Source organism: Passer montanus, unplaced genomic scaffold, assembly GCF_014805655.1.
Source record: "Passer montanus isolate IOZ18808 unplaced genomic scaffold, ASM1480565v1 scaffold41, whole genome shotgun sequence".
NCBI classification, from domain to species: Eukaryota; Metazoa; Chordata; class Aves; order Passeriformes; family Passeridae; genus Passer; species Passer montanus.
This window is the reverse complement of record NW_024368930.1, coordinates 3,253,739-3,281,289: the sequence shown is the minus strand read 5'-3', so window position 1 is coordinate 3,281,289 and position 27,551 is coordinate 3,253,739. Positions and strand designations below refer to the sequence as shown.

Genomic DNA, 27,551 nt, shown 5'->3' with positions numbered 1-27,551 from the left:
ATTTTGTATCTCTGATACAGAGGAAGCATTAGACTTTTTTATTACTAGGTGTTGAATTAATTTATTTTACTGTCCTTCAGCAAACTTCAGCTGGTATTCAGGTTTTGATTTCCCAAATAGCTAATTTGCTTTTCAGGTTTTTCTTAATAGATTTCTTTAATATGAGGTACTTAGTTTTAAAAACAGCTTCTATTAAGTGCCTTCCAAATTAAATCCAGCAGAATTATATGCCTTGAGACACAGCAAAATTGAAGAATATGATAATCAGCCATCAAAATCAAACTTCTCTGTTATTCAGTGAAGAACATCAGAATTGAGTCTCGTGCCACAAAGCCACAGGGCACTTTTTACGTAAAAATCTGGCAAAACACTACATTTCAACATTAGAATTGATTGATTTGAATAATGCTTCTACAAGATGGAGATTGAAGATGATCTGAGCACTGAAATGGGAACATGTTGCTATTTGCTTCAGTGCTGAATCTGTAATAAAAATAACTTCATCAACACATTTCCCACGGCAGTTTTTGGTACCAGGTAGTGCTTTACACCAAGTGCTAAGAATCACCACGGGCAGAACTCATTCAGATACAGATTTCTTAAAACCCAGCTGGACCAGGGAGCCAGAACAGCAAGGGAGAAACAAATACAGGAAGTAAGGAAGTTCTGGGGTGTCCTTTTTCAAAGTTACATTTTGTCTATCAAATAGGGCCACACAATCAGATTGGAACATGTTCCTTCTCCCTTCTGCATGAAGCTTTCCAAGAAGTCTTTAATGAAACTCTTGGTGTCCCTCAGTGTTGGAGCTCCAGCTAAACCCAACAGCAGGGACAGGGACAATCCCTCACAGCTCAGCTTGCCCTGACCTGCAGAGCAGCCAGGGGGTGCTGGGGGGGATTTCTCACTGCTGACGCTGCTGGAGCCAGGAAATGCTTCCAAAGGCTGCTGTGCAGCCCCAGCACAGGGACTTGGTCTCTCTGTTCCCAGCCCTGTCACTGCCATGACATCAACTGGGGCCAGTCACTTCCCGTGGGTGTCCCAGCCAAACCAGTGCCTGGAAGCTGCCTGGATTGTGCAGAAACTCACTCTGAGCACCCTGACTGCTGCTGAATCAAATGAAGTCAATCAGAGAGTTCTGCAGGGCTGCCCCAAAGCAAGCTGCAAGCTGTTCCTCTCTCAGCTCTGAGTGCTGGGAAGAGGAATGTGAGCAGGGTAATGATGTTGTACACAGAGTTTTGGAGCACTCAGTGTTCTCAGAAATGTAAATAACACCACAAAACACCACATGGGATATGTAAGCCTCTTTAATAATAATAAATTTATTAAGTGGCAAGAAGCCACTCTGCTTTGTAAACTGATTTTACTCAATCACAGTCCCTCTATTGTTTTCCTCATTTAACATGAATACATTCTGTAATTTGTATGTGAAAATTACACAGAGATATGTTCTGAACCCTTCTTGCTGATTTTACTGGTCAGAAGAACATTAAAACATGCACAAACAGCACCTATAGGCCTTTTCTCACTACATCCCCTTTGCTGCTAAGCTAAACTGTCTCTGAATAAGCCAAGTCTACGGAGTTCTTTTTCCTGTCCTGTGTTCTGAGATGTAGTGGGGCCTGCAGAAATGTCTGATAAAACCTCACATATAATAAGTAATTCAGAAGGCTTTGTAAGCAAAGCTGCAGTTGCTTCTTCAGACTAGAGAGAGCTTCTCATGCATTAATGCACTTAGTTAGGTTTGTGAGGAGCTCAGAGGAGGACGTGGCCTCTTCCTGATACAGTTAGTTGAGCCTGGACTCTGCACCACTGATATTGTTCAGCAACTGTGTGCACCAATAATTTAAAAAAAACCCCAAACTAAACAATACATCAGGCTGTTTTTATCAGAAACAAGTAATAAATCTTATCATGATAATAATAAAAAAAAAGGGGGAATTTCTGAGGCGTGACATTTCATTGCTTGAGGACAGGTCAGTGCAAAGTGAGGTAACCACAGGGCTGGGCTGTGTCACACCAGGCGCCGTCTCTTGGAGTCCCTCTCCATCCCTTCAGGGGGAGAGTCCCCACTGCAGCCCAGGGGGGACACCAGCTTCAGCAAAGGGTCTTCAGAGGCCCCTCCAAACAGGGACAGCAACAGGGCCACGCCATAGCCAGTGGCTCGTTCACCCTAGAACAAAACCAAACCACAGGTCACACTTGGAGGAGCTGGAGGAGTTTTGATTTGGCTACTGAGCCAAGGAGAGCTGTGGTGGTCAGCAGCCACTGCCAGCCCCTCTCTGTGCTGCTGGATCCTCACCACCACTGGAATCTGTCCCAGCTGGATTAAACCAACACATGAGAGCAGAGCTCTCTCCACTTGTGGGTGGAGAGAGGCCAGCATTGTTCAGGGCAGGGGATCTCCCACCCAGCCTGAGCCTGGGTTTGGAATATGAGCTGAATAAACTGGGTTTAAAAAAGAAAAGAAGCAAGTGGAGTGAATTGGCTTGGTTTTTAGGAAAAAAAAAAGAATATACACAAGTTCCACCAAAGGGAACATATTTTTGGAAGGATGATCAATTCTGGTCAATCATCTTAAAACAACGTGGTTGAAAATGGAAGGCTGGGATTATTGCCATGAACAGAGACCAGGCAAGTTGTCAATGCTCACAATGATAAAGATGTCACTGATTAAAGTGGCTGTTAGAATGTTTGAAAACCAAAATGAAAAATACGAACAGATGAAACTACCAAACCAACAAACTTGCAACAGAGACAAGTCAGTGCTTTTCTATAGGACCTTTTCTCCACCTATTTCTGTCCTTCTGAGCTGGATGGACCCAACCAGAGCTCCTGCAGGCAGCAGCAGGTGTGTTTCCCAGGTGTGTTTTTCCCCAAGTGTGTTCGTTTCCCAGGTGTGTTTTTTCCCAGGTGTGTGTGCTTTCCCAGGTGTTCCCCAGGTGTGTTTCCCAGGTGTGTTTTTTCCCAGGTGTGTGTGCTTTCCCAGGTGTTCCCCAGGTGTGTTTCCCAGGTGTGTTCTTCCACAGATGTGTTCCCCAGCTGTGTTTTTCCCCAGCTGTGTTCCCCAGGTGTGTTTTTCTCCAGGTGTGTATGTTTCCCAGGTGTTTTTCCCCAGGTGTGTTTTTCCCCAGCTGTTTCCCAGCTGTGTTTTTCCCCAGGTGTGTGTTTCCCAGGTGTTTTCCCCCAGCTGTGTTCCCCAGCTGTGCTCCCCAGCTGTGTTCCCCAGCTGTGCTCCCCAGCTGTGTTCCCCAGCTGTGTTCCCCAGCTGTGTGTTTCCCAGCTGTGTTTCCCAGGTGTTTTTCCCCAGCTGTGATTTCCCCCAGCTGTGTTCCCCAGCTGTGTTCCCCAGCTGTGTTCCCCAGCTGTGCTCCCCAGCAGGGCAGGCACTCACGGCGTGCACGGGGGCCGCGATGTCGAGGTGCACCCACACCCCCGGCCAGTCGAAGCCGATGTGGGAGGCAATGAAGAGCCCAGCACAGGAGCTGGGGGTGTTGTCTCGGTCCTGTGGGAGCAATGAAAATAGGGCTGGTCTCACCAGCAGAGAAAATGTAAATGGCTCATTCTGTCTAGAGGAAAGCCAGTTACACAAATCTCATTCAAAGCTTAACAAATGGCCCTAGAACAGTCTTGCAAACCAACTTGGCTGTAAATCCTTGACCTAGTCCCTAGCAGCAGGGTGGCCCTGCTCAATTCCCCTCCTGCCCACACTCCTTTCTGCAGTGCTTTTAGAACCTCACTGCACACTGGAACTCTCAAATGCAGCAAAAGCAGCTGCAGCAATTCCGAGGCCTCCATCCTCAGTTTCTGGTTTCTGCACTCCCAGCTACTTTCTCTGCTGGTGATGTATGAGCTGAGGAATGCCCATCTTGGTCTCCTAAAAGGTCTCCATCCAGGAATTCAGCATTCATTTAGGGCCATGTTTAAAAGGCAAGCAGCCCAAAGATACCTTACCCTGTTTAAAACTGACACTAAAGACAGCCTGCAGAGCCCCAGGTGAAGGACCCTGAACACCAGGACAATGTGTCCCATTTCTAAAAGCTCCCCATGAAGAGCTTTCAGCAGGCCAGCTCATTGTCTACAAAACACATATTTTTATGTAATAGAGAAATTTAAAAGAAAAAAGAAATCTTACTGCTACAGAGTTCTTCATATCAGCTACAGCAGAGGTAAATTCACTGAAGTGCAGCTCAGGGCAGTACACCAGAGGATGGACCAAGTCCCCACAGTTCCTGCCAGCTTTAACACAAGCCTTTTCCCACTCCTCATTATTGGTAAGGACAGCAGCATGGTATTTCCCTGTAGCAATTCCCTGGTGAGGTGAAGGACAAAATCAGGAAGAAGTCCCCTTCCACCACTGCTCATCAATATAACCTTGTATAAAACAGGAACAGGTGCTAGAAAATAATGGTGTTAAATTTGTACCCTTGTACACTCTGTGTATGACTTGGAAGCCATGTCATGGACAAGAAAACCCTGATCACTATTAAGAAATCAGTTCTGGTAATTATAAATTGAACTGCAAACACAGAGTACTGGCCTGCTCACATCAGCTGCTGATGCCATCAGAACACCACTTTTCATTGAAGCATGCAAAAGCAAAAGAGCTGCACAGAGAACAGAAGAGAAGCCGAGTTATGAGTGTGAAGTGCTGTACCTGAGCTCCAGTAAGAGTGGCCATATCCAGAATGATATCAGCTCCAAGGTCTTTGCAGGCATAAGCAACTCCATCAGCCAGGATCAGGCGACCTTCTGCATCAGTGTTATTGATTTCCACAGTTCTGGGAGAAGAGAGGCCATGTCACACTGGACTGCTCCAGGCTGGAAGTCAGGACTCACCTGCCTGGACTGGAATACTTCAGAGAGCAGCCTCAGAATCGTGTGCTTCTCTTATTTGACTCTCTAAGTCTGTAGGGCTGCTATTCCCCAGCTCCAAGCATCCAGACAGAGCACACAAGGAAAAGGGAAAGGACAGTGCTGCCCTCGTGGCAGGCTCTACTTGTTGAGCCTGTGTGATGCTGGGATTCTACAAATTACTGCCAAAGAAGTAACATCTGTTCTTAAAAGAGATTCTGATCCATTGGTGGCCTGTCTTTGCTGGTTTGTCACACAGTGCAGCTGCAGATGGACACAGAAAACTGGTTCTACTACAAAAACCCCCTAAATTCTGAGTGCTTTAAGGGAAGTGCAGCTCATGATATCCATGTATTGTGATGTATCTCCACACACCCCACAGGAAAATCTAAGCACACTTAAAACTCACCACTATGGATGTCTGAAATGCAATTATCAATATTTAGGGAAGCTGATTTATGGACAGCTTCACAACCTGCATGGCTCTCAGATTAACAGAAAAATGATGTTTGTTCTGTTTATGGGAAAGGGACAGACACAATCTTACTTTCCAGAGTAAAGAACATGAATGTCATCAGGTCTCGTTGCACGTGGTCCCACTGCGTTCTCAGCCAGGCAAAAAACAGCATGAAGATTGTCCTTAAACCCCTGTAACAACCAGAGGGAGAAAAGGCTTTTGATTCACACCAAGCTGATGTACTGGGACTGAAATCAGAGAGGGATTAACACCCCTTCACAGCAATGCTACAATTTTCAAAGGAAATCTGGTGGGGTTTTTGGACAGGTGGGTGGGTGTTACTTGGGTTTTTCAGAATGTGTCATTCTTGCTGAGGGGCACAGAGCATTTTTAACCTGTTTTGTTGTGTTTTTCTTTTTTTTCTCAGCCTCCTCTCTGCTAGTTTATCTCATAATGTTTTAATTTTGGTTTAAAGTCAAGTGCTAATGTGGTTATGGATGGTATTTTAAAATGGATGATGATTCTGTTATTTATACAGCAGTTGTATTGTGTGGAGGGATTCTAGGAACAGACAGGGAGTCAGCAGCATTTAACAAATGAAAACGTTCCTCCTTAACTGGGATAGTTAACAACATCAAATTCTGGGGGAAAACCTGGCTCTTAATCTCTTGATAAAAGTCTGTGGCTGAAGAAATCTGGGCTTGCTGAGTCAGCTCATATTCTGAAGTTTAAAGGGCAAAGGCATCAATCAAAACCTTTCAAAATAACAGGCAGCATTTAGAAGCCAGAAAGTAATTCCAGTTTCTAGCCCAGCTGTGGGCAAACAGCATTGCTGGGGATGGACCTTCCCTCCAGGACCCAACTGTTCACAGTCTCACTGCTCTGCACTGCACTTTTCTACACCAAGAAAATCTAATCTAGTGTCAAAAAGTGAAAATATATTTCCAGTATCAGCTGCCTCTTCCTGAAGCTCATTCTGCCTGCAGCTCTTCAAAGGCAGGATTCACTATGCTAACATGCAGGATCATGTTAACAATAAAGAAATCAAAAATTTAAGTCAATCTTTTTCTCTTCTCTCTTGTGTTGGAAAGCTCACAATAGAGGAAATGCATCTTTCTAGGAAAAATCACTTGTTTAATTTTGCCATCCAAAGCCTTTTAAAATAATGATGTATAACTGCTGAACAGCATGCAGGCAGATATTTTATGAACATGGAAAATAACCTCTGCCCTTCTTCCCACTGAGCTTTCTATCCAGCACACATTTCCCACTTCAGTCTCTGTGACAAAGCATAGCTCAGTGAAACCTCTTCCCCCTTTCTTTTAGTCTTAAAAGCATTTAAAAAAAACGACTTGAAATAGTAACAACAAATTCTTCCCACTGCCTCTCTGAACATATTTTCTGCAGGGATGTCATTTACAGGTCTTCTCACACGAGACTGTAAAATTAGGCAGTGAGTTCATTCTTTTGTTTTTACAAATAAAGATTTCTCCAGGCTCAGTTAGTCCAAACACATCACTGGCAGTTTATTCACTGCTGCAGTAATTGTGTATGAACTGACAGACTCGTGCTCACATCTGCTGGGACTGTGAATGGAACTTCTCTCAGGGCAGGCAATCACACACAAAACTACTCTGGAAACAAGGACTGAACCAATGTCCCCCCAGCCTGGCTATCCCAAAGATCCACATTCCAGCTCTTGTCCCTTGCAGACCTCTGACATAACTTTCTGAAGGATTTAGTTATGCAAGGTAGTTATTCTGCCTGAGATGCAGCTCACAAATCTGTTTTCAATTTCAATTCTCAGCAGATAACTGTGAAGTTTACAATCTTTCCACATCAAACATGCTGTTAGGGCCAAGGCACAGAGCTAGACTATTGAGAAATGGGAATTTGGCACTGACTAGCCCCTGGACAAAGCATCCATCAGATCTATGCATTAATCTGCAGCAGTAAATATTTTCTGAACTTTGGATACTCCTTGGAGGCAATAGCTACTCTGTCAGCAAGACTCAGTCACTGGATTTGTGGAGAGGGCAGAGTTTTATTGGCAGCAGCCACTTTTCCCCAGTTTGCATTGTTAAAGTGAAATAGGAATATTTGTAATTCTTCATATTTCAATACCTGGCTTCTTCTCAGCTCCCCCACTACTTTCTGACCACAGAAGCAAACCAACAAGCAGCTCCTGATGACACCAGAGCTGCTATTTACCCACTAGGTTAATATTAGACCTGGCACAGGATTTGGAATACAGAAAGACTTCACATCCCAGAGTCACTCATCCCCTTCTTTGCTAAGGTGACAACAGCTGCCCCAAAGCCCACAGCTTAAACAAAATCAGCACTGGATAACTCAAGTTATTGAATGAAGACCTTGAATCTTGAATCAGTCTTGAATCAAAGGAACTAGAAACCACTCAGTCCATAGAACAATCTCTGAAATTCAAGGAAGACCCTTAAAAAAATCAACACTCAAGGAATTTCTCACAATTTTCAAGATCCCAGTAAAGATGTGAAATATTTTCCTGGAATAGCAGAAAGAGCAGAGTGGCTGAAGCTCACTAAGAGCAGGGGCAGGTCAGAACTTCAGGATTAGACAGGCCTCTGTCTCTGGGAATACATCCAAGCTCCTTGGCAGTGCTGGGATACATGATATCAATTAACACATTTTACTTACTTGCTTTACAGTGGCTTTGAAGGCACCCAAAATAGCAGCTGCTCCACCACAGTCTCGCTTCATTCCAGGCATAGTAGTCTGTTTAAACAGAACCACAGAATTTTTTTGTCTTTGAAAGAGAATTTCACAGCAATGCCTGCTAGAACCAGTGTTTCTGATGCTTCTGAGACCCTGGTTTTGACAGTGCTCAGCTGTCATCAACACAAACAAGGAACAAGTGCCTCTGCTTATTGGTGGTCTTGGAACTGAAAAATACTAAACCTGGGCCGCTAAACTGTTAGCAAAGTAAAAAGAAAATGTTGTTTACAAGTTTCACACTAAGGCTAGCTCCAATGGGTTTTGCTTCTTTGCAACCAGAAATTAAACATCTTTGTTTCTACTTTCTGCCCTTCAGCAGCCAAAACTTCAAGGACAAAATATCATCTTGCTATTGAATTTTTCTGCAGTGGTCCTTGAATACCATTTGGTCTTCTCCTCTGGCAGTCTGTGTCCACATGGATGACAACAGAGCAAGCATTTAACTCAATAAAAAGGTACTTTTCTTTCCTGCAGACAATATCTGAATTGCTTCCATCAGAAAACAACAAAACAACAGAGTAAGCAAAGGTAGCAGCAGAAGAAGGGTTTCTGTACCTTTCCCTTGATGCTCAGTCCTCCAGTGTCATACACAATGCCTTTGCCCACCCAGGCAATGGTCTGCGTGGCACCATCTGGAGTGTGGCTGAGAACTGCCAGGGCTGGAGGATGCAGAGCTGCCTTTCCAACTCCATAGATACCTGGAAAACAGAAAATTAAACCTGTGGGGAAGAAAGACTGCAGGGAGCACCTGTGGGTGTTTTCTTGGAATACTATGGGCAATAAAACAGTTTAAAGAATGTGCAAATGAAACATCACAATGGCAAAACATTCCAGTCACCTGCTAAGAAGAAAGTGTAATACTCAACAAGATGTACCTCCAAAGCCTCTCTCCTTCAGCTCCTCATCTCGGATTATGGTAGGAGTAATCCCAAGATCCTTGCCAACCTTTTTGATTTCCTTAATAATTCAGAAAAAAAGACACTGTCAGTCAATCATCAAGACACATTTGTGCCCTTCCACACAAACAGGTACCCAGTCAAGTGGTTTTTGTGATTTTGCATGCATACACATACAAACATTCACAATTTTGGGAGTGGTGCTGGTTTTCCAATGGCCTAATTCCACTGGCACATCCTTGACTTACTATGGCATGAGATATACATTTGACCTTTAGACTCTGCCAGTAAAAGAAATCTTCTGAGGTAAAGGACAACTGTTCACCCTATTGGATCATGATGTAATAGGACAGGAATAATTTCATTCTCAACAGCTTTCCAGATCTTCATGATAAAACTCTTTTGGAAATATATCAGCTGTCCCATGATTTCAGTAACTCTGGTCACCATCAGGTTTAAGACAAGAATCCAGAGCCATGGCCAAATGAGGAACTCATTTTTTCACCTTCCCAGTGCCCTACTCCAAGCTGTAAACTCTGCATCCTTCCAACCCTGCACAGTTCTATGAAACGTGAAAGGCCAGAGGAAGAGCCTGAGCACCCCTGGCTGGATTTTCCTCCCCCTGCTGACACACAGCCGAGAGACAGCCACACCAGGGCTTGATTACTGCAGTCTAGAGCCCCAATTAGCAGCTGCCACCCATGAGGGCATCACCAACCTCCAGGAAGCTGTCAGTGTTCATCTCGTTGCACGGCGTGTCCACGATGCGCGCGGCCAGCCGGACGCCTTCGGTGGCACTGGCCAGGCACTGCAAACACAAGGGAGGACACCTGGAGGGGCTGGGCTCTGGCACAGCTCTGCATTCACCCCTCTGCAGCCAGCACCAGATGTGTGGCTCCTCTGGAGCATGTTAATGCTTAACTGCCACCACCACAGGCACAGTTAAACAATGTCAGCCAAGCTAACCATTATTTTGTGTGTGCGTCCAGATTATTTTACTATGTGCTTTAATTTCTAAGCAACTGTATTCTTTTACTGAGCAAAACTGGTGTTGAAAATGAGTATCTTTCTCCATTACCAAAGGGAGACCAAGAAGGCAATGTGAAATGGAGGAAAGAAAGATAAGAGGCAGCTAATTCAGGAAGTCACAATGAGCTTATGGGCTGCTGGGGTTGGAAACCTGCAGAGATTGTGTAATCTGCAAAATGGGAAACTGCAGAGTTCTACAGGGCAGGCAGAGTGGCTGAGGGAAATAAAATCACTGCTGTGAGACATTCTATATGGCAGGTCCATGGGGAAACTGGAACATTCCATGTTTGTGTAAACATGCACTGTTCCCTGGTTTCTGCAGCAAAATGGACTGACTCTCACCTGGGCTGAGCAAAAGCTAATCTAAGCAAGAGTGGACACAATCAAAATGGTCAAGCAGGCAAGGCTGTTTCCTTACAGAAGATCCTGCTGGCAAAAGAAGGATCATGAAGACACCAGACACCAAGCTTCAACTTTTAACTCCCACGAACTAACAACTTGAAGCTGTAAGACCTGAGGGAAGGAAACTTTGTGCAAGCTTTCCAGTAGCCACACTACACTGAGGACCACACACAGCACGAGGGTGAGTCAAGATGGGTTTCACAGGAATCTGAGGTGTTGGACACTCACTCACTCATGCTGAGCTATCTGAAGTTTGCCTTGGCCAGCCCAACCTAAGGACTCCACACATTTGTATCCCAGCACACCCCTAAACCTTGGCTTGCTTTGGAATGGTGCCCAATTCCCTGCAATTACTTCTGATTGCTTTACTGTCCCTGAAGGGGTAAGGACCTCCTCAGGAGCCAAGCTCTGTCTGGAGTGATTCCCTGTTAGGGCCAGGCAGGTAAAAGGAGGTGCTCTAACCCCAAGGCCAAGCCCCAGGGGAGCAGCATGACTTCCAGAAATAAGCTGTGCCTGTGTTTGTGTTTCCAGAGTGCTCCAGAGAACCTGGGAAATGGCAGCCTTTAATAAGTACCTTGCAAAGCTCTGACAATCCCTGCTAGTCCTCACCATAAAATACCCTGTACAATGCACTAGGTGTAAAATACAACATGCCAAGGGAGAGGCTGAGATAAAAATGTCTTACCACATGCCTCTTCCATGCTCTGCATTAGCTGTCTGGTGCTGGTTGAATTTAAGGGGTGCAAACTCAGCTAAGAGGAAGCCAGTAATATTTTTGGCATTGACATCAAGAGGAAAAATGGGAGGTAGAAATAATTGCAGCTTTGTTTTTAAGTTAAAAATAACCCAAGTGGTTTGGAATCTACCTATCTGAAGGAACTATTTTTGACACCAGCTATGCTTTTTCTGATTTGGGGTATGGAAAAATGGAGTGATCAAGAGTTGTACTCTCAGCACGCCTGTCATTGCCACTTTGCTGAAAACTGGGCTGGCACCATTTTCTGGGGCCAAATCAGTTCACAGAGTAAAGATCAAGCACAGAGGAAAAGACACTGAAAAAAACCAAAACCCTAAGGCTGTACTTCTGTGAATTTCAAATGCAGCAACACCATATCCTTTGTCAAATGCATTGCCAAAACTTTTAAGGGATTTCTGTAACCTCACTGACTGATCAGCTAAGGAAGTATCCATCTGTACGAAGGCACAGAACCTGGAACACTGAACAGGGAGTTCCCTAACAGATTAACTGCAAATCTTGGAACAGCTTTTACGTTTATGGATCTTGAGGAGGAACGACCTGGCATGCCAACAGATACCTGATGTGGAATTTCCTCTCTGAAACAGTTAAACAAGGCAAACAGTCTTTGATTTTCTGCCACCAAAAGATGACTTGGACATATTTCACTGTCATGTACAGCTCATCTCCAAGCTGTTTTGTTTCTTAGGGTCTTGTTTCTGGCCACAGTTCTGCCAGAACAACTCAGCCAAAGAGCTACACCAGACAGAAATAGCAGAGGCCATATGTGATCCCTGTTAGGTGACTTTTAGTGACTTCACTGTGATATTCACCTGCACAGTCACACACAGTCACACACAGCTTTTGCCTGGGTAGAAAAAAGTGAGAGCCCACACACCAAAAGCAGTGTAATATTAAAGGCTGAAACCAGAGTCTGCATCTGTGATAACACATGAGAAAGGAGATATTTTTCTCTGTGCTGTTTGTTTGGTGTTTTACACCCCTGAAATGTAAATTCTGAGGAACATCCTCAGCATCTGCTGCAATAATCTGTTCAGTATTTCCACTGACAGATGCTGAGAACTGATCAAGGAACCCTGAGCTAAGATAATTACACAACACCTATTCCTGAGGCATTTTGAGACAGATGCATTCGCACGTGCAACAAACTGAAGGAAAAGGCGAGAGAAAACCCCCAAAATCTTACTTTAAGCGTTGCCACTTCCATTGGTCCGTTGTTTTGGCCAACCAGGAAGAACTCCACGGTCACAGTTTTCTTCTCGGTGCGTCTGGAGGCGCTGGAGCGGTGTGTGAACAGGGGGAAGGCCCTGGCCAGGGCACAGGCCGAGGCGAAGACTTCGGAGCGCTCACACACCATCTGCAACAGCAGCCAGCAGCAAACACGTCACACAGCACCCGAGTGCAAGGCTGCACTCAAACATCTTTACCTGGGGTATCACTGGGGAAGAGCCAGCACCCGAGTGCAAGGCTGCACTCAAACACCTGCTGGGGTATCACTGGGGAACAGGGGGAAAGGAGCCGGGTGGGAAATAACATTGCTCATTGGTGGTGTTTGCATGGACAGAGAGGCAGAGGGAAAGCACCCCAGTGAACTGCTCCAGCTCATTTCCCCTATGGAGATGAATTACACTGCTGCAATTAGCTCATCCTTGTAAGGGAGCTGGACTGCTGTAATTATACCAGTGCAATTAACGCAGGTTAGCCTACACATCAGGAGCAAAAAAGGCACAGGAATCACCAAAATGTGCTCAAAACAAAAGTAACAAAGACAGAAATTATATGAGGATGTGAAGGCAGAAATTGTATGAGAATGTGGCTAGCATTAACCCAAAAGTTCATTAGCAGGTAGATTATTTCTCAGAGTTCATTACAGAAATTACCAATGGAAAGCAGTTTCAGTTAAACATTTTCAAAGGATAAAAATTAAGCAGAGTTATTATTCTTGCAAATAAGTGAAGAATACTACTAAATTTTGTCACTGACACTGACTGATTGAGTCTTCTCCAACAACCCACAAATCTGATATTAACTGGAGAACCCACAGAAACAAATAAATTCATCAGGCTCATATAGAAGATGACTAAAGAAGTCCAAGAGTGAGTGCTGCAAAGGGCTCACACTGGAGCATTATTTGCACCAAGACTTTTAAAACTCACTGAACAACACAAGCAAAGCACCTCTCATGGGTTCTGTGATACAGACATAACACCCTCCACACTCAGGCTACATCAACCTCCTGAAGCATGTGCTGACATCCCAAATCCTAGCTTGGAAAAAGCCACGAATAGTTCATTTTGCATGGGCATTCCTGGCTGAAGATGTTCCACATGAATCCAGCCTTAATTTCCTCCTCCTAATGTGCTTGAGCATGCACAAGCCATTACAGTCAGGTCTTGCCTACATGCCAGTGCAAAACCACTCATGTCAGTGTAATTATTTCAGTCAAACTCGTCCACCTCCAGTCTCCTTGGAGACAGCTACAACCCGGAAAAGTCGAGAAAACACTCTCTAGACGTGTCACCAGCAGCACTGCAAGAGGCACTTACAACAATGCATCTGTGGACGCCCCCGGGCAGGCAGTTCCTGACCAGGCGGGTGACGAACTGCGCGGCCGAGGGGCTGTTGTGCCGGCTGACCCTGGACGGCAGCGCGGCCACCGTGGCGTAGTTCAGGTACAGGGGACAGCTGTCCGTGGGGTTGGGATTCAGCGTGCTCAGAGCAGACTGCCAGACCTGGGGAGAAAAGGAGGATTTAAAGACAAAGAGCTGCGCCAGGCTTTCCTTCCCACCTCACTCCTGCTGTATTTAGGCACTTTTTAATGACAGGGGTTTAGGTGTCGGAAACAAAGAAATTGTGCACAACAACCTCTGGAGTGAAAAGAAACAGGAAATTTGACAAACCTGTTCATTAACCAGAAAATATAAACGTACTTTCCATTACAAGCATCTGCTTTAAGCCATTTGAATTACAACCTAAAACCACACTGTTTAGTGCACAGGCTGGTTCAGAGCTTTCTTAACTTGAGACAGTTTTCCTAGTGATAAATACAAGGAATGATTTACTAGCTCCGAATTATTATTTCACATAGCAATTTAATTAAAAACAAATAAAAACCAAGAAGGGTAAATATTGTCTTAAGACACTGGGGAGCCCTGCATAAAAACCCCTGCCAAACATCCAGCGACCTAAAAGCCGCAATGCAAAACGTTTATCATTCTACCACAAGCCATCACCACCGCTAAACAAACAGGTCCGCAGCTCGCACCGCAGCGGCGGCGGGCGGGGAGGGGGCTCAGCGCTCGCTGCAGCCCCCTCAGAGAGGGCAGGGCGCCTTTCCCCCGCCGGGGCGGGCACACGGGCTGCGGGAGCGGCTGCCCGGGCGGCCCCGCCGCAGCAACAGGCTCCGCACCGCGAGGCCGCTGGGCCGGGCGGACACGCGGCGCGGGAGCCCCGCCGGGCTCTGAGGGGGCGCGGACCCGCGGCGCGGCCTCACCTCCTCGGTGACCCGCGGCTGCAGCTTCCCCCGCAGCTGCGCCCAGGGCAGGCGGTGCAGGTTGTGCAGCTGCCCCAGCACGAGCAGCGGGCGGCTCTGCGGGTCCGCCTCGCCCGCGCTGGCCTGGAACTCCAGCTGCACGTTCGCCATCTTCCTGCCCGGCCCGGCCGCGCCGCCCCGCCCCGGGCCCGGCCCCGGCTCCGCGGGGCGGGGACGCGCCGGTGCCGCGGAGCGCCGGGCACGGCCCGGGCCGGCTCCGGCCAGCGGGGCTTCCCACGTGCCTGTTCACAGTGCCCTTGCGTGGTGGGTGGGAGCAGACTAAGGTGTTTATTCTGATCTTTTAATAGTTGCCAAGCGCCTCTTATTAATGTTTGGTCAGCGGGCAGTTATCGGAATGGGCTGGTTTGGAAGGAGCCCGCAGGGATCATCGAGGCCAGCTCCTGCCCTGCACAGACACCCCGGCTGTTCCAGCCTGTCCCGGGCAGCTGTGCGAGCGCTCCCGGAGCTCAGACAGGTCTGGTGCCGTGACCATTGCAAGGGGAATGCTCATGGATCTGCAGCCAGGAGAGCCGGGAAGGTCTGTGCAATCTTCCACCTAAGCGGGAAAAGTGAATTCTGATGCATATAATGGAAATACACCTAAAAGAAAAACAAAAAAACCCCCAAACCTAGGCTGAATTCCAGAAAAAAAAACAAAACAAAACAAAACAAAACAAAAAAAAAACAAAAAAAAAAAACCAAACCAAACAAACAAAACCAACAAAAAAACAAACAAACAAAACCCAAAAAAACCCCCCCAAAACCAAAACAAAACAAAAACCAACAAAAAAAAACCCAAACAAAAAACTTGCCTAGAGTAAGGTCTTTGAAGGATCATCACAGAAACTTTATTGAAAATAAAAGTTGTAGGAACATCTGTTGCAGAGGTCAGTCGTGCATCCTCACAGATGGGAGAGTAACTCAATACACAGGCTCCAGCTTTAACGAGCCTCTACTGAGCCTCAGAAAACACTGCTCAGGGTCCAGGTATGCCAACACATAAGATGGGCGTGGGAGTGAGAGGACACACAGCAATTACTTCAGGATTGAGACATTCCAAGGATTCCTCCAGGCAGTAAGCTCCCAATCATTGAGTTCAAACTCTGCTGTTCCTGCTGCTCTGAGAGCCCAAAACCAGCACATTCCCTGAAGCCACAGCATCTGAAAAGCAAATAAAACAGTAGGTAACACTCACCTAACACACGATCCTTTTGTTGCAGTTAAGGGCAGCAGAGGAGGGTCCTCCTGAAGGGAATGGACTGAGGAAATAAATTTTATCTACAGAAACTCCCTGTGAGCATCCCACCACCAGCAGCTGCAAACATTTCTATTTGTCTGAGCTTCAGAACCTGCAGCAAGGACCTGTCTTCCAGTTATTGATCCTCTACAAGTATTCATGGAATTAAGCCAGTAAAATATAATCTTACACAATCCATCGTAATTAATATGCAAAATTATAATGAATTCCCTGTTTTAATGAGTTTCGTTTAAGGTTGCTGTTTGGTTTGGGGTTTTTTTAATAGTGAGCATATTTTTTTCAACCAAATCAGTTTCATTGTAACCTATCCAAGAACCTAAGTTTTGCAAGGGTGTACCAAAAGCAGTTTCCAAACACTTAAGCAGTTAAGACTCCTCTGTGTTGTGGTTCATAAAAGCAAACCTTAAATCAATGCAATCTAGGCAGTGAACACAGCATTAAGGATAGACATTCTAATTTTTAGCGCATTCCAAAAATCAGCAAGAGAAAAACCAATTCTTCCACATTAATTTTCAGTTTCTAGAGAAAACTTGCAGGAAAAATAAATTTGCTATTACAGTGCTTTTAATACTGTCCTTTTGGCATGTAATTAATTTCTGTTAACAACTTGCAGCTCATTTTTTGCACGCTCACATGCATTTTAATGAAGAAACTATCAATAGCTGTTGTGTACTAGCAACAGCTTTACAGGCCATTCCCACCAGGTGAGGAGACACAGATCCTTGGGAGTCGCTTTAGCCATGCTGTTGAGTTCTTTTGTAAGGAATCTGAGCTTCCATACAGGCCGAGAGGAATCCAGCAGCCATGGAGAAGCCCTGGGCTGAGAGAGGGTCCCGGCTGTGGCTGCAGCAGCACACAGAGATGCCCAGGGCTGGGCAGGAGGCTCAGGCAGCTCCTGAACACCTGAGGAGGCAGCAGCTGCTGTGGCTTTGCTGGCTTTCACTGCCCAAAGGCACAGACAGATCCCCTCCTGTGGGGATGCTCCCACAAAGCTCAGCATCAGGTCTGGCTGAACTGCTGCCAGTTATTCAGACTGACTCACAGTAAGCCACACACCAGCAATCATTTAGAATCCAGCCTCTCCCGAGTTTTCTTCCTCAATAGAATCAAGCTTCAATAAATTCCAGCTCAAGTTACACAGGACACTTGACATCTGAGTTTAACCTCATTAAAAATGCATTTCCTTGTACAGAATTTGGGTAGAAAATAGGTAGACAGTGGGCATAACTTATGGGAAATAATTCTTGACAATGCAAATGCCATTGTGCTACAGAAAGTTACTTTTTAAAAAAAAGGTATTTCACATCACTGCCACTTTCATTTATTATGAAGAACAGAAACATGTTAACATCACAAAAGTTTCTTTCAGTTTATAATTTAAATAAAAAAAGAATAATTGCCCAATTAGGTTGGAAGTGTTTTATTACTTCTTTGAAACCATCTGCCATGATAAAATGTCAAAAGCACCGGTCAAGACAGAAATAAATAACACGATCTCATGTTAGAGAGAAAGTTGCAAATACAGTATATTAAATTATAGCCATTTGCTGCTTCACACCAAGTGATGCAGACAGCACGAGGGAGACAGTAGTTTTACTCACGATCATTGAAAGATCTATCACCAGAACAGGGGAGCTGCACACCCAACACAAGCCTCATTCTTCCTCTCACCAATTTACTCCATGAATTCCATGGAGAGTTTGAACTGGCAGTTTTTTTGGTGGTTCAACATCCCCTTTCTCTAGAGGTAACAAGAGTGGTACAAAGCTTTTCATAAGCCCCACAAAAAGCCAAGGCTTTCATGGTTTTGCAGTCTTTGCTTTCAGGTCCATCCCTGAAAATGGTCAGTTTAAAGCCACGTCTCAAGTCCTCTTTAGCACAGAGTAAAGAAACTCAGGGCAGGCAACAGATGCAACTTCAGTGTCAGAGTTTGAACCTGCACTTCTGGGGCTTGAGCAGAGCATCTCTGCAGGTCTGTGGGGAGCACTTGTATCAGTCAGAAAATGAAGGAAGTTACAGTCCCTTTGGGGAAATAAAAAAAACAACCAAACATATAAAAAGCAATATTAAAAATATTAAGACAAGGCCTCTACAATTGCACACCATTTCAGGCCTGAATTAAATTAAGAGTATTTTATTAGTTTATGTTGTCTTAATTTCTGTTGTATGGCCTGCAGCAGTTTTCCACTGAAAAAAGCAGTGAAAACCCCAAATTCTCCACTGAAGGCCTTATAAGATGTCACTTGCATGACATCTCTCATGGTCAGTAAAAGACCCCAAACACCTCTCCCAAGCAGACATTTGAAAGAGAATTTTCTGTCAGGGAAAATGGATGTAATATCTACTGTAGTGAAGCTACTCCTTATACAAAAAACATAACCCATATGGACAAATGCATTGTAAAATAAACAATTTATACAGCAGCTACAGTTTGAAAGATCCAAGACCCACTGCAGCAGGCCAGAGAGATTCTCTTTTTGGGTTTCTACTCCATTTTTTCAGCTTAACTTCACTGCTCTAATGTAATGTCTGTACTTTAACTAAAAAAATAATGCATGAAAAAAAAATATGATCACCTCAATGAAGGAAAATCATTCCCATGATTACTCAAGCTCAGAAAATTTTTTAATTAACTAAACATGTTAAATTATGCCAGTGATTACATCTTGTTATTTACAAGATCAAGTAGCACTGATTCTTAGTAATGGTGCAGTATCTAAATTAAGATCACAGGGGTTGGATTATGTTCTGATTGCTAAAAGCTTTCTTTTTAGCTGCCTATCCAGTTCTTTGGAGTTTTTGAGTCTGGAAGAATGGGCATTCAATCAAACAATTTTGTGTCTAAACAAATTTTACATCAAGATCAATTTTTTGACATCCAGTCCCACTGAATCAGTAACATGGTTTAAATTTGCAGCCTGTAACAATTATGACACAGGAATATAGAAGACAACACATTTTTGTTCACAGTAACACACTAATTACTGTAGTCACTGGTAAACTTCAATTTTTAATTATTCTTAAGTACTGTGTTTCAAAATACCTCTGCATAGAGCACCAAATTTTTTTGTGTGGGAGTATCAAATTTCCTGACATTTTCCATATAATCCTTACAAACACCTCACAGACCACCAAACTTGTACTTTGAAGAATTCTACAGAAACATTGCACAGACGTTGCACCACAAGGGCTCGTACATTCAAAGGCAGCTTTCTGGAGTGCAGGTCCATCCATTCACATTGGGAAAAAAGTTCACAGAAACTCCAAAAATGAGAAAATGAAGCGAAACCTAGTGTGACTTTACACCAATAAGAACAACAATAAGGACAATTACTATAACAAACAAAATTAAAATAACGAGCATCTTCCGATTCTTCTTTTGATATTGCTCTGCCTGTAAAACAGAGAGGAAAGTGTTAATAATCAGATTTCTGCAAGGCTGAAGTACAGACTCTTGTTTGGTGTAAGTGTAATGTATATTGCAGGCAATTCCCACACAGTAACTCTGATCTGCACCAGAAGCTCCAGGGAAGGTAAATGTGCACTGAAGTCACACCCACCTGTGTTAAAGACTCAGTTTGCTGAGGGAAGATTCCTGTACCATGTTTGAAGGACATTAAAATTCACAGCAAAATTCCTTTTTTAATAGGCACATTTGTTGTACCTAGTCAGCTGTGCATTTTTATTTAATTTCAATTAGCTTTATTTTTGAGTTGGTTCTCAGGTTTTCTGCTTCATTCCTTCTTTCTTCCAACCATATTTTCTCATCCCTCTCCTCCTTTTTGCAGGGGAATTAATAGGATACAACATAGAGGAAACTCTCCAAAGGCCAAATGGAAGTCTATTAATAGAAGCTAAACAAAACAAAGCTTGTATTTTGTCTTTAATTAATAAGCCTTCAAAATAAAACTGAAACAAAATGACCACAGAACTCTGATCAATGTTTTGAAAACTTTTCAGGTGTTCATAGAAAACTTCACATTAAAGCAAAAGGTTGGACCTGACATCTAACAAGTGTCAGATGAGAAAACATTAATAATTATTTTTTCTGCTCACATGATTGAGATAATGTTTTCAAACTAAAATCTGCAGTGAGGTACCCAATAACCAGCCCTATTCCCAAGTGCCTGGCTTTTCAAAGAGAGAAAGAATTGCAGACAGGTCCCACCAGGTCAGCAATATAAATATCAAAGCACATTGGCTGGATGCCCAGAAGGTCTTTTAAGAAATCAACTCGAGGCATCAAGCATGACATTAAGAGGAGTTACATGGGAAGCTCCTCCTGCAGTACAGCTGGACATTTCATACTGTACAGAGGGAAATTCTAAAAGGGACAAGGTCCAACTGAAAACTAACTTAATAGCTATTTAATTAAAAATGCTTGTTAGATATGCAAAATGGCTTAAGTATTCCATCAGCTTACCTTATGCAGTTGTTTTAGACCCTCTTCAGTTTTCATACATGACTGTTCAATATTATAGTCAATTCTATCTAGAACTGTTCCCTAAATAAAATGGAGAAAACAAGCACCAAATTGAACCTAAATGAACTTCATAAAGCAATGTTATCATAAGCAGCAGAGTAATTAACAACACTCACAGCAAACAGCTCATGAGCTATGTAAACAATGAACTTTTACAGAACTAGTTGGGACTTCATTAAGCAAATTCCTTGCTCAGTTCCTAACAGCAGCTCTGTCACCATCTCCCATCACATCCCTTATAATCATCTTAATTTCAGACCAGCTGCTTTTGGCTGACAAACTTAACATAAACTGATCTCTGGGAGAAATAACCAAGTGAACTTTGGCTTTCCATGTTTTTTGTTTTTTAAGTCACTTACAAGTTGAATCTTTATTCATTTATTTTCATTAACTCAACTTGTGGCAGATTTCAAGCAGAGGAAACCTGAGCATGAAGAAACAAATTAGGAAAAGTGAGTCTGGAAGCCTTCACACTACATGGAATGTCCCATTTCTCACTAACACTGTGCTGTCCATGTACCTGTTCTACTATCATTGCTCCCAGGTCCCTAAATATTTCGTTGAGATCAGAGATTGACTGCACAATCTGACGGATTTCTCGTTCCCTCTCTTCCACCATCAGCGTGTTTTGCTCCACCAGTGCCAGTTGGTCATCTGTAAAACCCTGTTGAAATAGAAGATTTACATGTTGAACTAATATTAATGACATGGAAATAATTAAAAGCATAAAAAGATTTCATAACTCAGACAGATATTTACAATCTGAGAAGAGAAAATGCAATTCATATTGGATTTGTGAAATAACAACTTACTCTATCATAAAGTGTATCATCCTCCCCATCATCCATCAGTGGAACTGAGGTGTCAAAGAAGTGTTTGGACCTTTCTTCTCTATTCTTCATACCTGTAAAAGACAAAGTATGTTTGAGCATGATATTTAAGCACACTATAATCAGGGTAAGGTCTGAAGTACCAGACAGAAAAGGACACAAAAGAAAATCTGGGTAGTAAATTACACAAATCACACTATTTTAATAAAAGCATAACAAATTCAACCAGACTTGCAAGACTGATTAAATCATTGATTTGTAAGTTGTTATGTTCCAAGAAGTTAAAAAATTTAGGAAGGTTAAGAGCCTTAAAGAGTGATCACTGCAGGCTATTTTGTAACAAATTCTCTTAGAACACTCCTTGTCTGCACTGTGATCTTCAGTTCCACCTGTGCTATTTATATCACAGGAGGAAGAAATATCAATGTTAAATTTAAAAATAGAGATTTTGTGGGTTTCTTTCAAGATTAAAAAAATCTGACTCAGCTTAAAACAGAATCGAACAAAATTTTACTTTTAAACAGAAATGATTCCACTTCCAATCTGTTTATGGATGCAGAATTTTAATTTATCACAGACTAGCTCTTAATCTTTATCTGTCACAGCCTGCCATCTGCAGCAGGTATAATGGCTGAAGACCAGTGGCTGTTTCACCAGTGTACCAGATGCAGCTCTGCAAACCACAATTTGAGAAGCAAAATGCATTAAAATTGTGGATGGATGAAATATGGTTTTATTGATATGCTCAACTATGACATTTCTTGTGTAGCAACAAGAAAAAGTAGAACAAAGCAGTCTGAACATGGGCTGTGAACCACAAACTCTCCAATTCTAACCTTGAGTTAGTCCTGTGTGCATCACTTAACCCTGCTGTGCTTCAGTTTTCCCAGCCAAGAAAACAAGCACAGCTCAGTGAGTGCTTTCCACAGAAGGAACCCATGTTCCACCTCTTATGCTTACGTTTGAGATAGTCAGACTGTGCATGCCTAAAGTTGGTGGAGAGGTCCTGAAGGGACTGTGCCAAGGAAGACACCACATTCCTGAGAACTCGTGCTTCTTGCTCGGTGCAAGTACGTGACCTGCTCTGCAACACCTGCACTGCCCTCTGGCACCTGTGGAATAACTGAGAGAACACCTGCATTAGTGCAAAAACACACAGCAGCACACCCTGGAAACAGCACATTGCAAAAATGCCATATTCAAGGCTAATATTTTGATTTCTAAATTTTCCAAAATAATTTTTTAATTTGCCCCGTGCAATGTTTAAAAAGATATGGAAATAGAACATAAATGAACAAATAACTTCGAGCTAACAAGGCAGCAGAGTGACAAAATTCCCTCTGACCAAAGACATTTGCTTCATTAGAATTAGCTGGACTGCAAGCCTCAGAATAGACATCTGCAGATAGAGATTTCTCTGAGATAACTGTAAATTTCATTTGATAATCTCCCAATTCTGTTCCAAGGGGAAAGAACAGGGAGGTTTAAGTGACTTGTTGGGAAGTTCAGAGCTGAGCCCAGGACTTCTGGCTCACTCCAACACTGATAACAAAATAAATCCTTTGCTCAGAGCAAACCACAGCCTGATCCTAATGCATTAAAGATGTGCCAGCCTGGAGGTTTAGGACCCAAGGCATCCTCTACCTGTGTGATCTCCTGGGTTGTTATTTCTATTGCCCAAACTGAAGATTTAGGAGCCAAAGCACCCTGTACCTGTGTGATCTCCTGGGTTGTTATTTCTATTGCCCGTTCCTCTTCACTGCTGTCATCCAGTGTGGGTCTGTTTAGATGTTTATCATGAAGACTGGCTAATTCTTTCATCTTCTGTTTAACCCTGGCAATATCATACTGAATCTAAAACAGAAAGCCCAACAGGAAGAAAGGGAATTAATTCACGCTTCAGGGGAAAGGGTTCTGACAAATGTTAGACAAAAATCATTGAGAGAAATCTGTAACATAAAAGGCAGACCAAATACTATTAAAGGCCACATAAAAAGCTGACTAAGAATCTGAATACTTTTAATAGACTTTGAGTTTGCTACTTTTTTAAACCTACTCATTAATCTTAGACAAGACTGCTGCTTTCAAATATGCTTCTTCAAGTTGGAATAATATTTTTATAATTATACAGCATCACTACAAGATTTAGTCAACTTCCAAAAAAATAAATGAAAATTCAGGTCACGCCTTCAACTCTGTCAGAAATTGAATAGCCTCAACTCAACAGTAGAAATTAAATGCCATGCTTTCAACCAAGTAATTAAAAATAAATCTGTAAGATGATTATGATAGCTGTAAAAAGGAGACTAAGCATCTTTCTGCACAATGGTTCTGTCCACACAAACTGATGAGCCAATATGCATTCTGAGTGTACATTTAAAAAAAGGGTTTTCTGACAGTCAAGAATAGCTTCACACTCCAAATACTGGAAAAGGTTTTTAATTAGATGCTTCCAGCATAATTCCCTTGCATTTGTCCAAACATTTCCAAAACTTGCAAGGTATCTGAACTGAAGAGACAGAAAAATTCTCCTGCTAGAAAAGACTAACATTTCCTGTTTTCAAACACTGAACTGCTCTTCTCCACCATTTTAGGGTCTCACTGAAGAGACAGAAAAATTCTCCTGCTAGAAAAGACTAACATTTCCTACTGAACTGCTCATCTCCACCATTTTAGGGTCTACTCAACTGGACCCCTCACCAGCCTCAAACAAAAATTCAAACTAAAATTATTTTTTGAATCATTCTTCCAGTACTATTTCTGCTACGGAACGGACAGGCTGGGAGTGACAAGAGTGCCAGAGCCCTCGGTGGGAGGTGCAGCTGGGTGTGGCAGGCACACACTCACCTCGTCTGCCCCATCCACCCACTTGGGAGGCAGGCGCTTGGTGACGCCGATGGCAGCCTCGGGGTCCAGGCTGATCCCCGACACCAGGGCCATGCGGTCATCAGCCAGCTGCACAGGGAAAACACACAGCCAATTAGCTCGGTGCTAATTAGATCCCAACCCCTGAGCACCAGACAAAGAGCATCTATGCCTTCCCAGAGAAATTCAGCTCAGACACGTGCTTGTTCATGGTCAAACATCTCTCTCCTGCTTTGGCGCTCTGTGCTAATGAGCCACACCCTCCCTCTCCCTGCAGCACCTGAAAGCTTAGAGTTACTCTACAAATAAATTCCTAGCAAATTTTCCAGGAGGAAAGGTGGTATTGCAGTGAGAATTCAAGTAATTCTCATGTTGGTGCATTTCCATCAGACAACACTTCACAGCCAATGTTGCAGCACGGTTCATATTGGGCCTGGCAAGTTTGGAAACTGCATTTGGGAAAATCTCAGAAAAAACATTTCTTGTAACTGCTTGTTCTCAAACAATGTTATTCTGAAGAACAAACACTCTTGCAAACTGACATGCATCTCATGGTTAAAGTAATGGTTAAATTACTTACTTAATGATAATTAAATTGTGCTAAACACAAATAGCCAAGGCAGTACTGCAGATGATCATCAATGATACCTCTCACAACATTAACTGATTACTTGGGAAAGCTTTCATACAAACACTTCCCATTTTCTCCCAAATTTGAAATTTTCCTTTATCAGGCCCGGAAAGTTTTGTGGTTCCCTACCCCAATGATACCTCTCACAACATTAACTGATTACTTGGGAAAGCTTTCATACAAACACTTCCCTTCCTATTTTCTCCCAAATTTGTAATTTTCCTTTATCAGGCCTGGAAAGTTTTGTGGTTCCCTACCTCATCCCTTTTTATAAAAACAATTCTCCCTCCTTCCTAAGCAACTCTTTCTTGAAAGCAATTTCTTCATCCCTGACCTTATTTCCCAATCAATAAAGTTTTCATAATTTATGCCCAGCATGAAGAATAGTTAATGGCTTCACCGTGCAAAGTCACTCTACCCCACGTGCCCACAATAAGTCAGACTGGTTCATACATTTATCTATTTATAATATAACATCACAAAATGTTTGATTTCTCTGTGCAGCCTGTGCAAAGACACTTCATCTTATACAAGGGAATTCTATAAACTAGCAGAATAATTTAGCTCAGTGATGTAGGCTTGATGCACCATGGCAGAATAAAATGTGAAAAACAATACCTCATCCAGCTCCTGAAGTGATTTGTGGATCCCATCAGCCCCATCCAGTTAGAGACAGCAAAAGATAAAAGGGAAAAAAGAGACATAGGACAGATATAGGGCATGGTCAGTTGAGAAAATACTGATTTATTTTTAAAGCATGATGGTTTACCAAGAACAAACAAACTGGCTTTTAAGACATGCTTAATCAATAAATACATAATGATATTGCATTTTAAGTCAGCATTTTGTTTAATACACCAACTTTTAAAAAAACATTTCAGTTCCTTGGTAAACAGCAAGAACATAAGAGATCAAGTGAAGAGCTTGGTTTGTTTCACAAAGTAATTGCACAGTGAAGTTTCTAAATGCTGAAATGTCAGGCAGAAAAGCTGCAATAGAACCCAGTGAAGAATGGCAGCAAGGGCAGTCTGACTGCAGCACTCAGCATCCTCTGGGCTGGGTTATGATTGAGGGGGCACAGAGAAGCTTTTAAGGACATTCATTGACAAGCACCCCAGTTCTCACAGGATCAAAGACAGCAAAGGACAAAATGCAAAAGCAAATGTTCAGTCACTTCTGTACACACTTGGGCTGTGCTCTGCTTTCAGGGAACATCACCCCTGCAGGGATCTGGGAAAATACCCCAGGACAGGAATCTGCACCTTCTGTTCATCAGCCCCTGCACCGGGGAGGGCATGTGTGAGCAAAGTGAATTGATTGCACGTGTGAGCAAAAGGGGATTCACTCCAAGATTGGCAAGTCAGACCTGAAACTGGACAGAATCCTCGTGGTTTAACAAAGCAGCACCAGCTGAGGATCCCCTGGGAGACTCCCCAAGCTCCTGGAGACTCCACTCAGCAGTGGAGTCTCTACCAGGACTCCACTGCTGAAGGTGCTGCTTGGATTGTCTGAGTTCAGGAGTGCCAGAGTTCTCACAGCGAAGGATTTCTCGAGGGGAAAGCTGGAGATGAACTCAGGGAAGCTGAAGTGCTGTGGGCTGCAATTTGCCAGCCTGGCCTGGGGCCACCAGCCCAGGGAAAGCTGCAACCCTGCCAGCAGCAGGCACCCAACCATGAGGGACCAACAGCCCACAGCACTGCACAGCTCTGGCTGAACAGACACCTGGGCACTCTGCAGGGCCAGGAACGGCCCCTTTCACCCCTGCACACAGGACTGGAGCCTGCACTGCCCTCCCGAGAGCAGCCAGCAAACCCCTTCCATGAATGTGAGCAAACACTGCACTCAGGATCTGGTGCAGGTGTGTAACATGCTCAATGTCATTGCACTGGCTGCTGGGTGAAGTGCACTTTCATTGCTCAGGAGAAGTGAGTTCAAAATAGTTTGGAATGTTTTTTTAGGTGATATTTTTAAAATATAAAACTTTTAAAAAATATTCACTTTTTCTAGGTGATATTTTAAAAAGCCCAAGGATCTACAGAGGTGACATTAGAAAAATGGACAAGCACTAAACGTAGAGGCAAAGTACACAGGTAAAATACAAATTACTGTTGACATTTCCTGTTCTCCAAATGCAATTTAATACACAGCTTCTTAGACACAGGTGTAATGAAGTTGGCAATGAACAAAGACCCTTGCCAGCAACAGGAAGCACTGCTTTTCCCAACAAAAATGCATTAAAGTAAAGCTATTTACAGTGATGAGACTGCCAGCAGATATTTACTGGCTGCTGTGACAAATAAATGATGAGTTCAAACAGAAAGTGTGAAAAGCTGAGCAGAGCTGCCAAGCAGCCCATCACAGCCTGACCAGCTCAAAACCTGGAAAAACCCACAGAAACTCCTCTGAACCAGTAACTTTTGGAAGTTTCTGTAAAGTGGAGCTACACTAGAATCTAGAATGCCCTTTGTCACAGACGTGTTCGAGTATTATTTGCATTTAGGGATAAATAAAAAGGGCAATGAACATCAGGGCAACTTATGGAGAGATTCAAGCAATGGACTAAACTCCACCAGTGCATTTAACAGTGCCCACAGTGAGGTGAATAGAAGAGTTCTGCTGCATGAATTTACTTTTGGGTAAGGAGGCACCAAACCCCCCCTGCCAATGCCCACACGGAGCTTTTAGAACAGAAACTGGTTCATTATGCACGGAGCAGCACACGCAGATCTCTTCTATTCCTTAACGTGAAGGAGTGGGAGAACGGGACCCACGGGGTGGGGAGGGACGGGCGGGGGGAGGCAGGGAG

The 27,551-nt window shown here is 43.5% G+C and overlaps 2 protein-coding genes and 1 long non-coding RNA gene across 10 annotated transcripts in view; 1 reads left to right on the top strand and 2 right to left on the bottom strand.

Moving 5' to 3' along the window:
• Positions 1 to 1,286: 1,286 nt before the first annotated feature.
• NPEPL1 (aminopeptidase like 1) lies at positions 1,287 to 14,875 on the bottom strand. The gene is made up of 12 exons (XM_039719361.1): positions 14,640 to 14,875; positions 13,693 to 13,878; positions 12,333 to 12,503; positions 9,677 to 9,766; positions 8,938 to 9,019; positions 8,618 to 8,760; positions 7,985 to 8,062; positions 5,399 to 5,499; positions 4,655 to 4,778; positions 4,133 to 4,309; positions 3,392 to 3,502; positions 1,287 to 2,170 (listed from the first exon to the last, which is right to left on the bottom strand). The coding sequence occupies exons 1-12, from the start codon at positions 14,787 to 14,789 to the stop codon at positions 2,012 to 2,014; spliced, it is 1,572 nt and encodes a 523-aa protein (XP_039575295.1). The 5' UTR covers positions 14,790 to 14,875; the 3' UTR covers positions 1,287 to 2,011.
• Positions 2,181 to 3,034, top strand: LOC120507094. Its single transcript, XR_005628673.1, has 3 exons — positions 2,181 to 2,861; positions 2,895 to 2,939; positions 3,011 to 3,034. It is a non-coding gene; the product is annotated as an uncharacterized LOC120507094 (long non-coding RNA).
• Positions 14,876 to 15,503: 628 nt separating the features above from the next.
• The window catches only part of STX16 (syntaxin 16), a 12,395-nt gene continuing 347 nt past the window's right edge, over positions 15,504 to 27,551 (bottom strand). For 2 of the 8 annotated variants that reach the window (XM_039719243.1, XM_039719247.1), the window contains exons 2-9: positions 25,364 to 25,375; positions 24,097 to 24,204; positions 22,963 to 23,103; positions 22,210 to 22,372; positions 21,232 to 21,323; positions 20,940 to 21,083; positions 20,360 to 20,440; positions 16,483 to 19,330 (exon numbers count right to left, since the gene is read on the bottom strand). In XM_039719243.1, coding sequence (XP_039575177.1) covers positions 19,226 to 19,330; positions 20,360 to 20,440; positions 20,940 to 21,083; positions 21,232 to 21,323; positions 22,210 to 22,372; positions 22,963 to 23,103; positions 24,097 to 24,204; positions 25,364 to 25,375 — 846 coding nt within the window. In that variant the 3' untranslated portion in view covers positions 16,483 to 19,225. The other 6 variants (XM_039719248.1, XM_039719244.1, XR_005628664.1 and 3 more) reach the window with 5 other exon arrangements.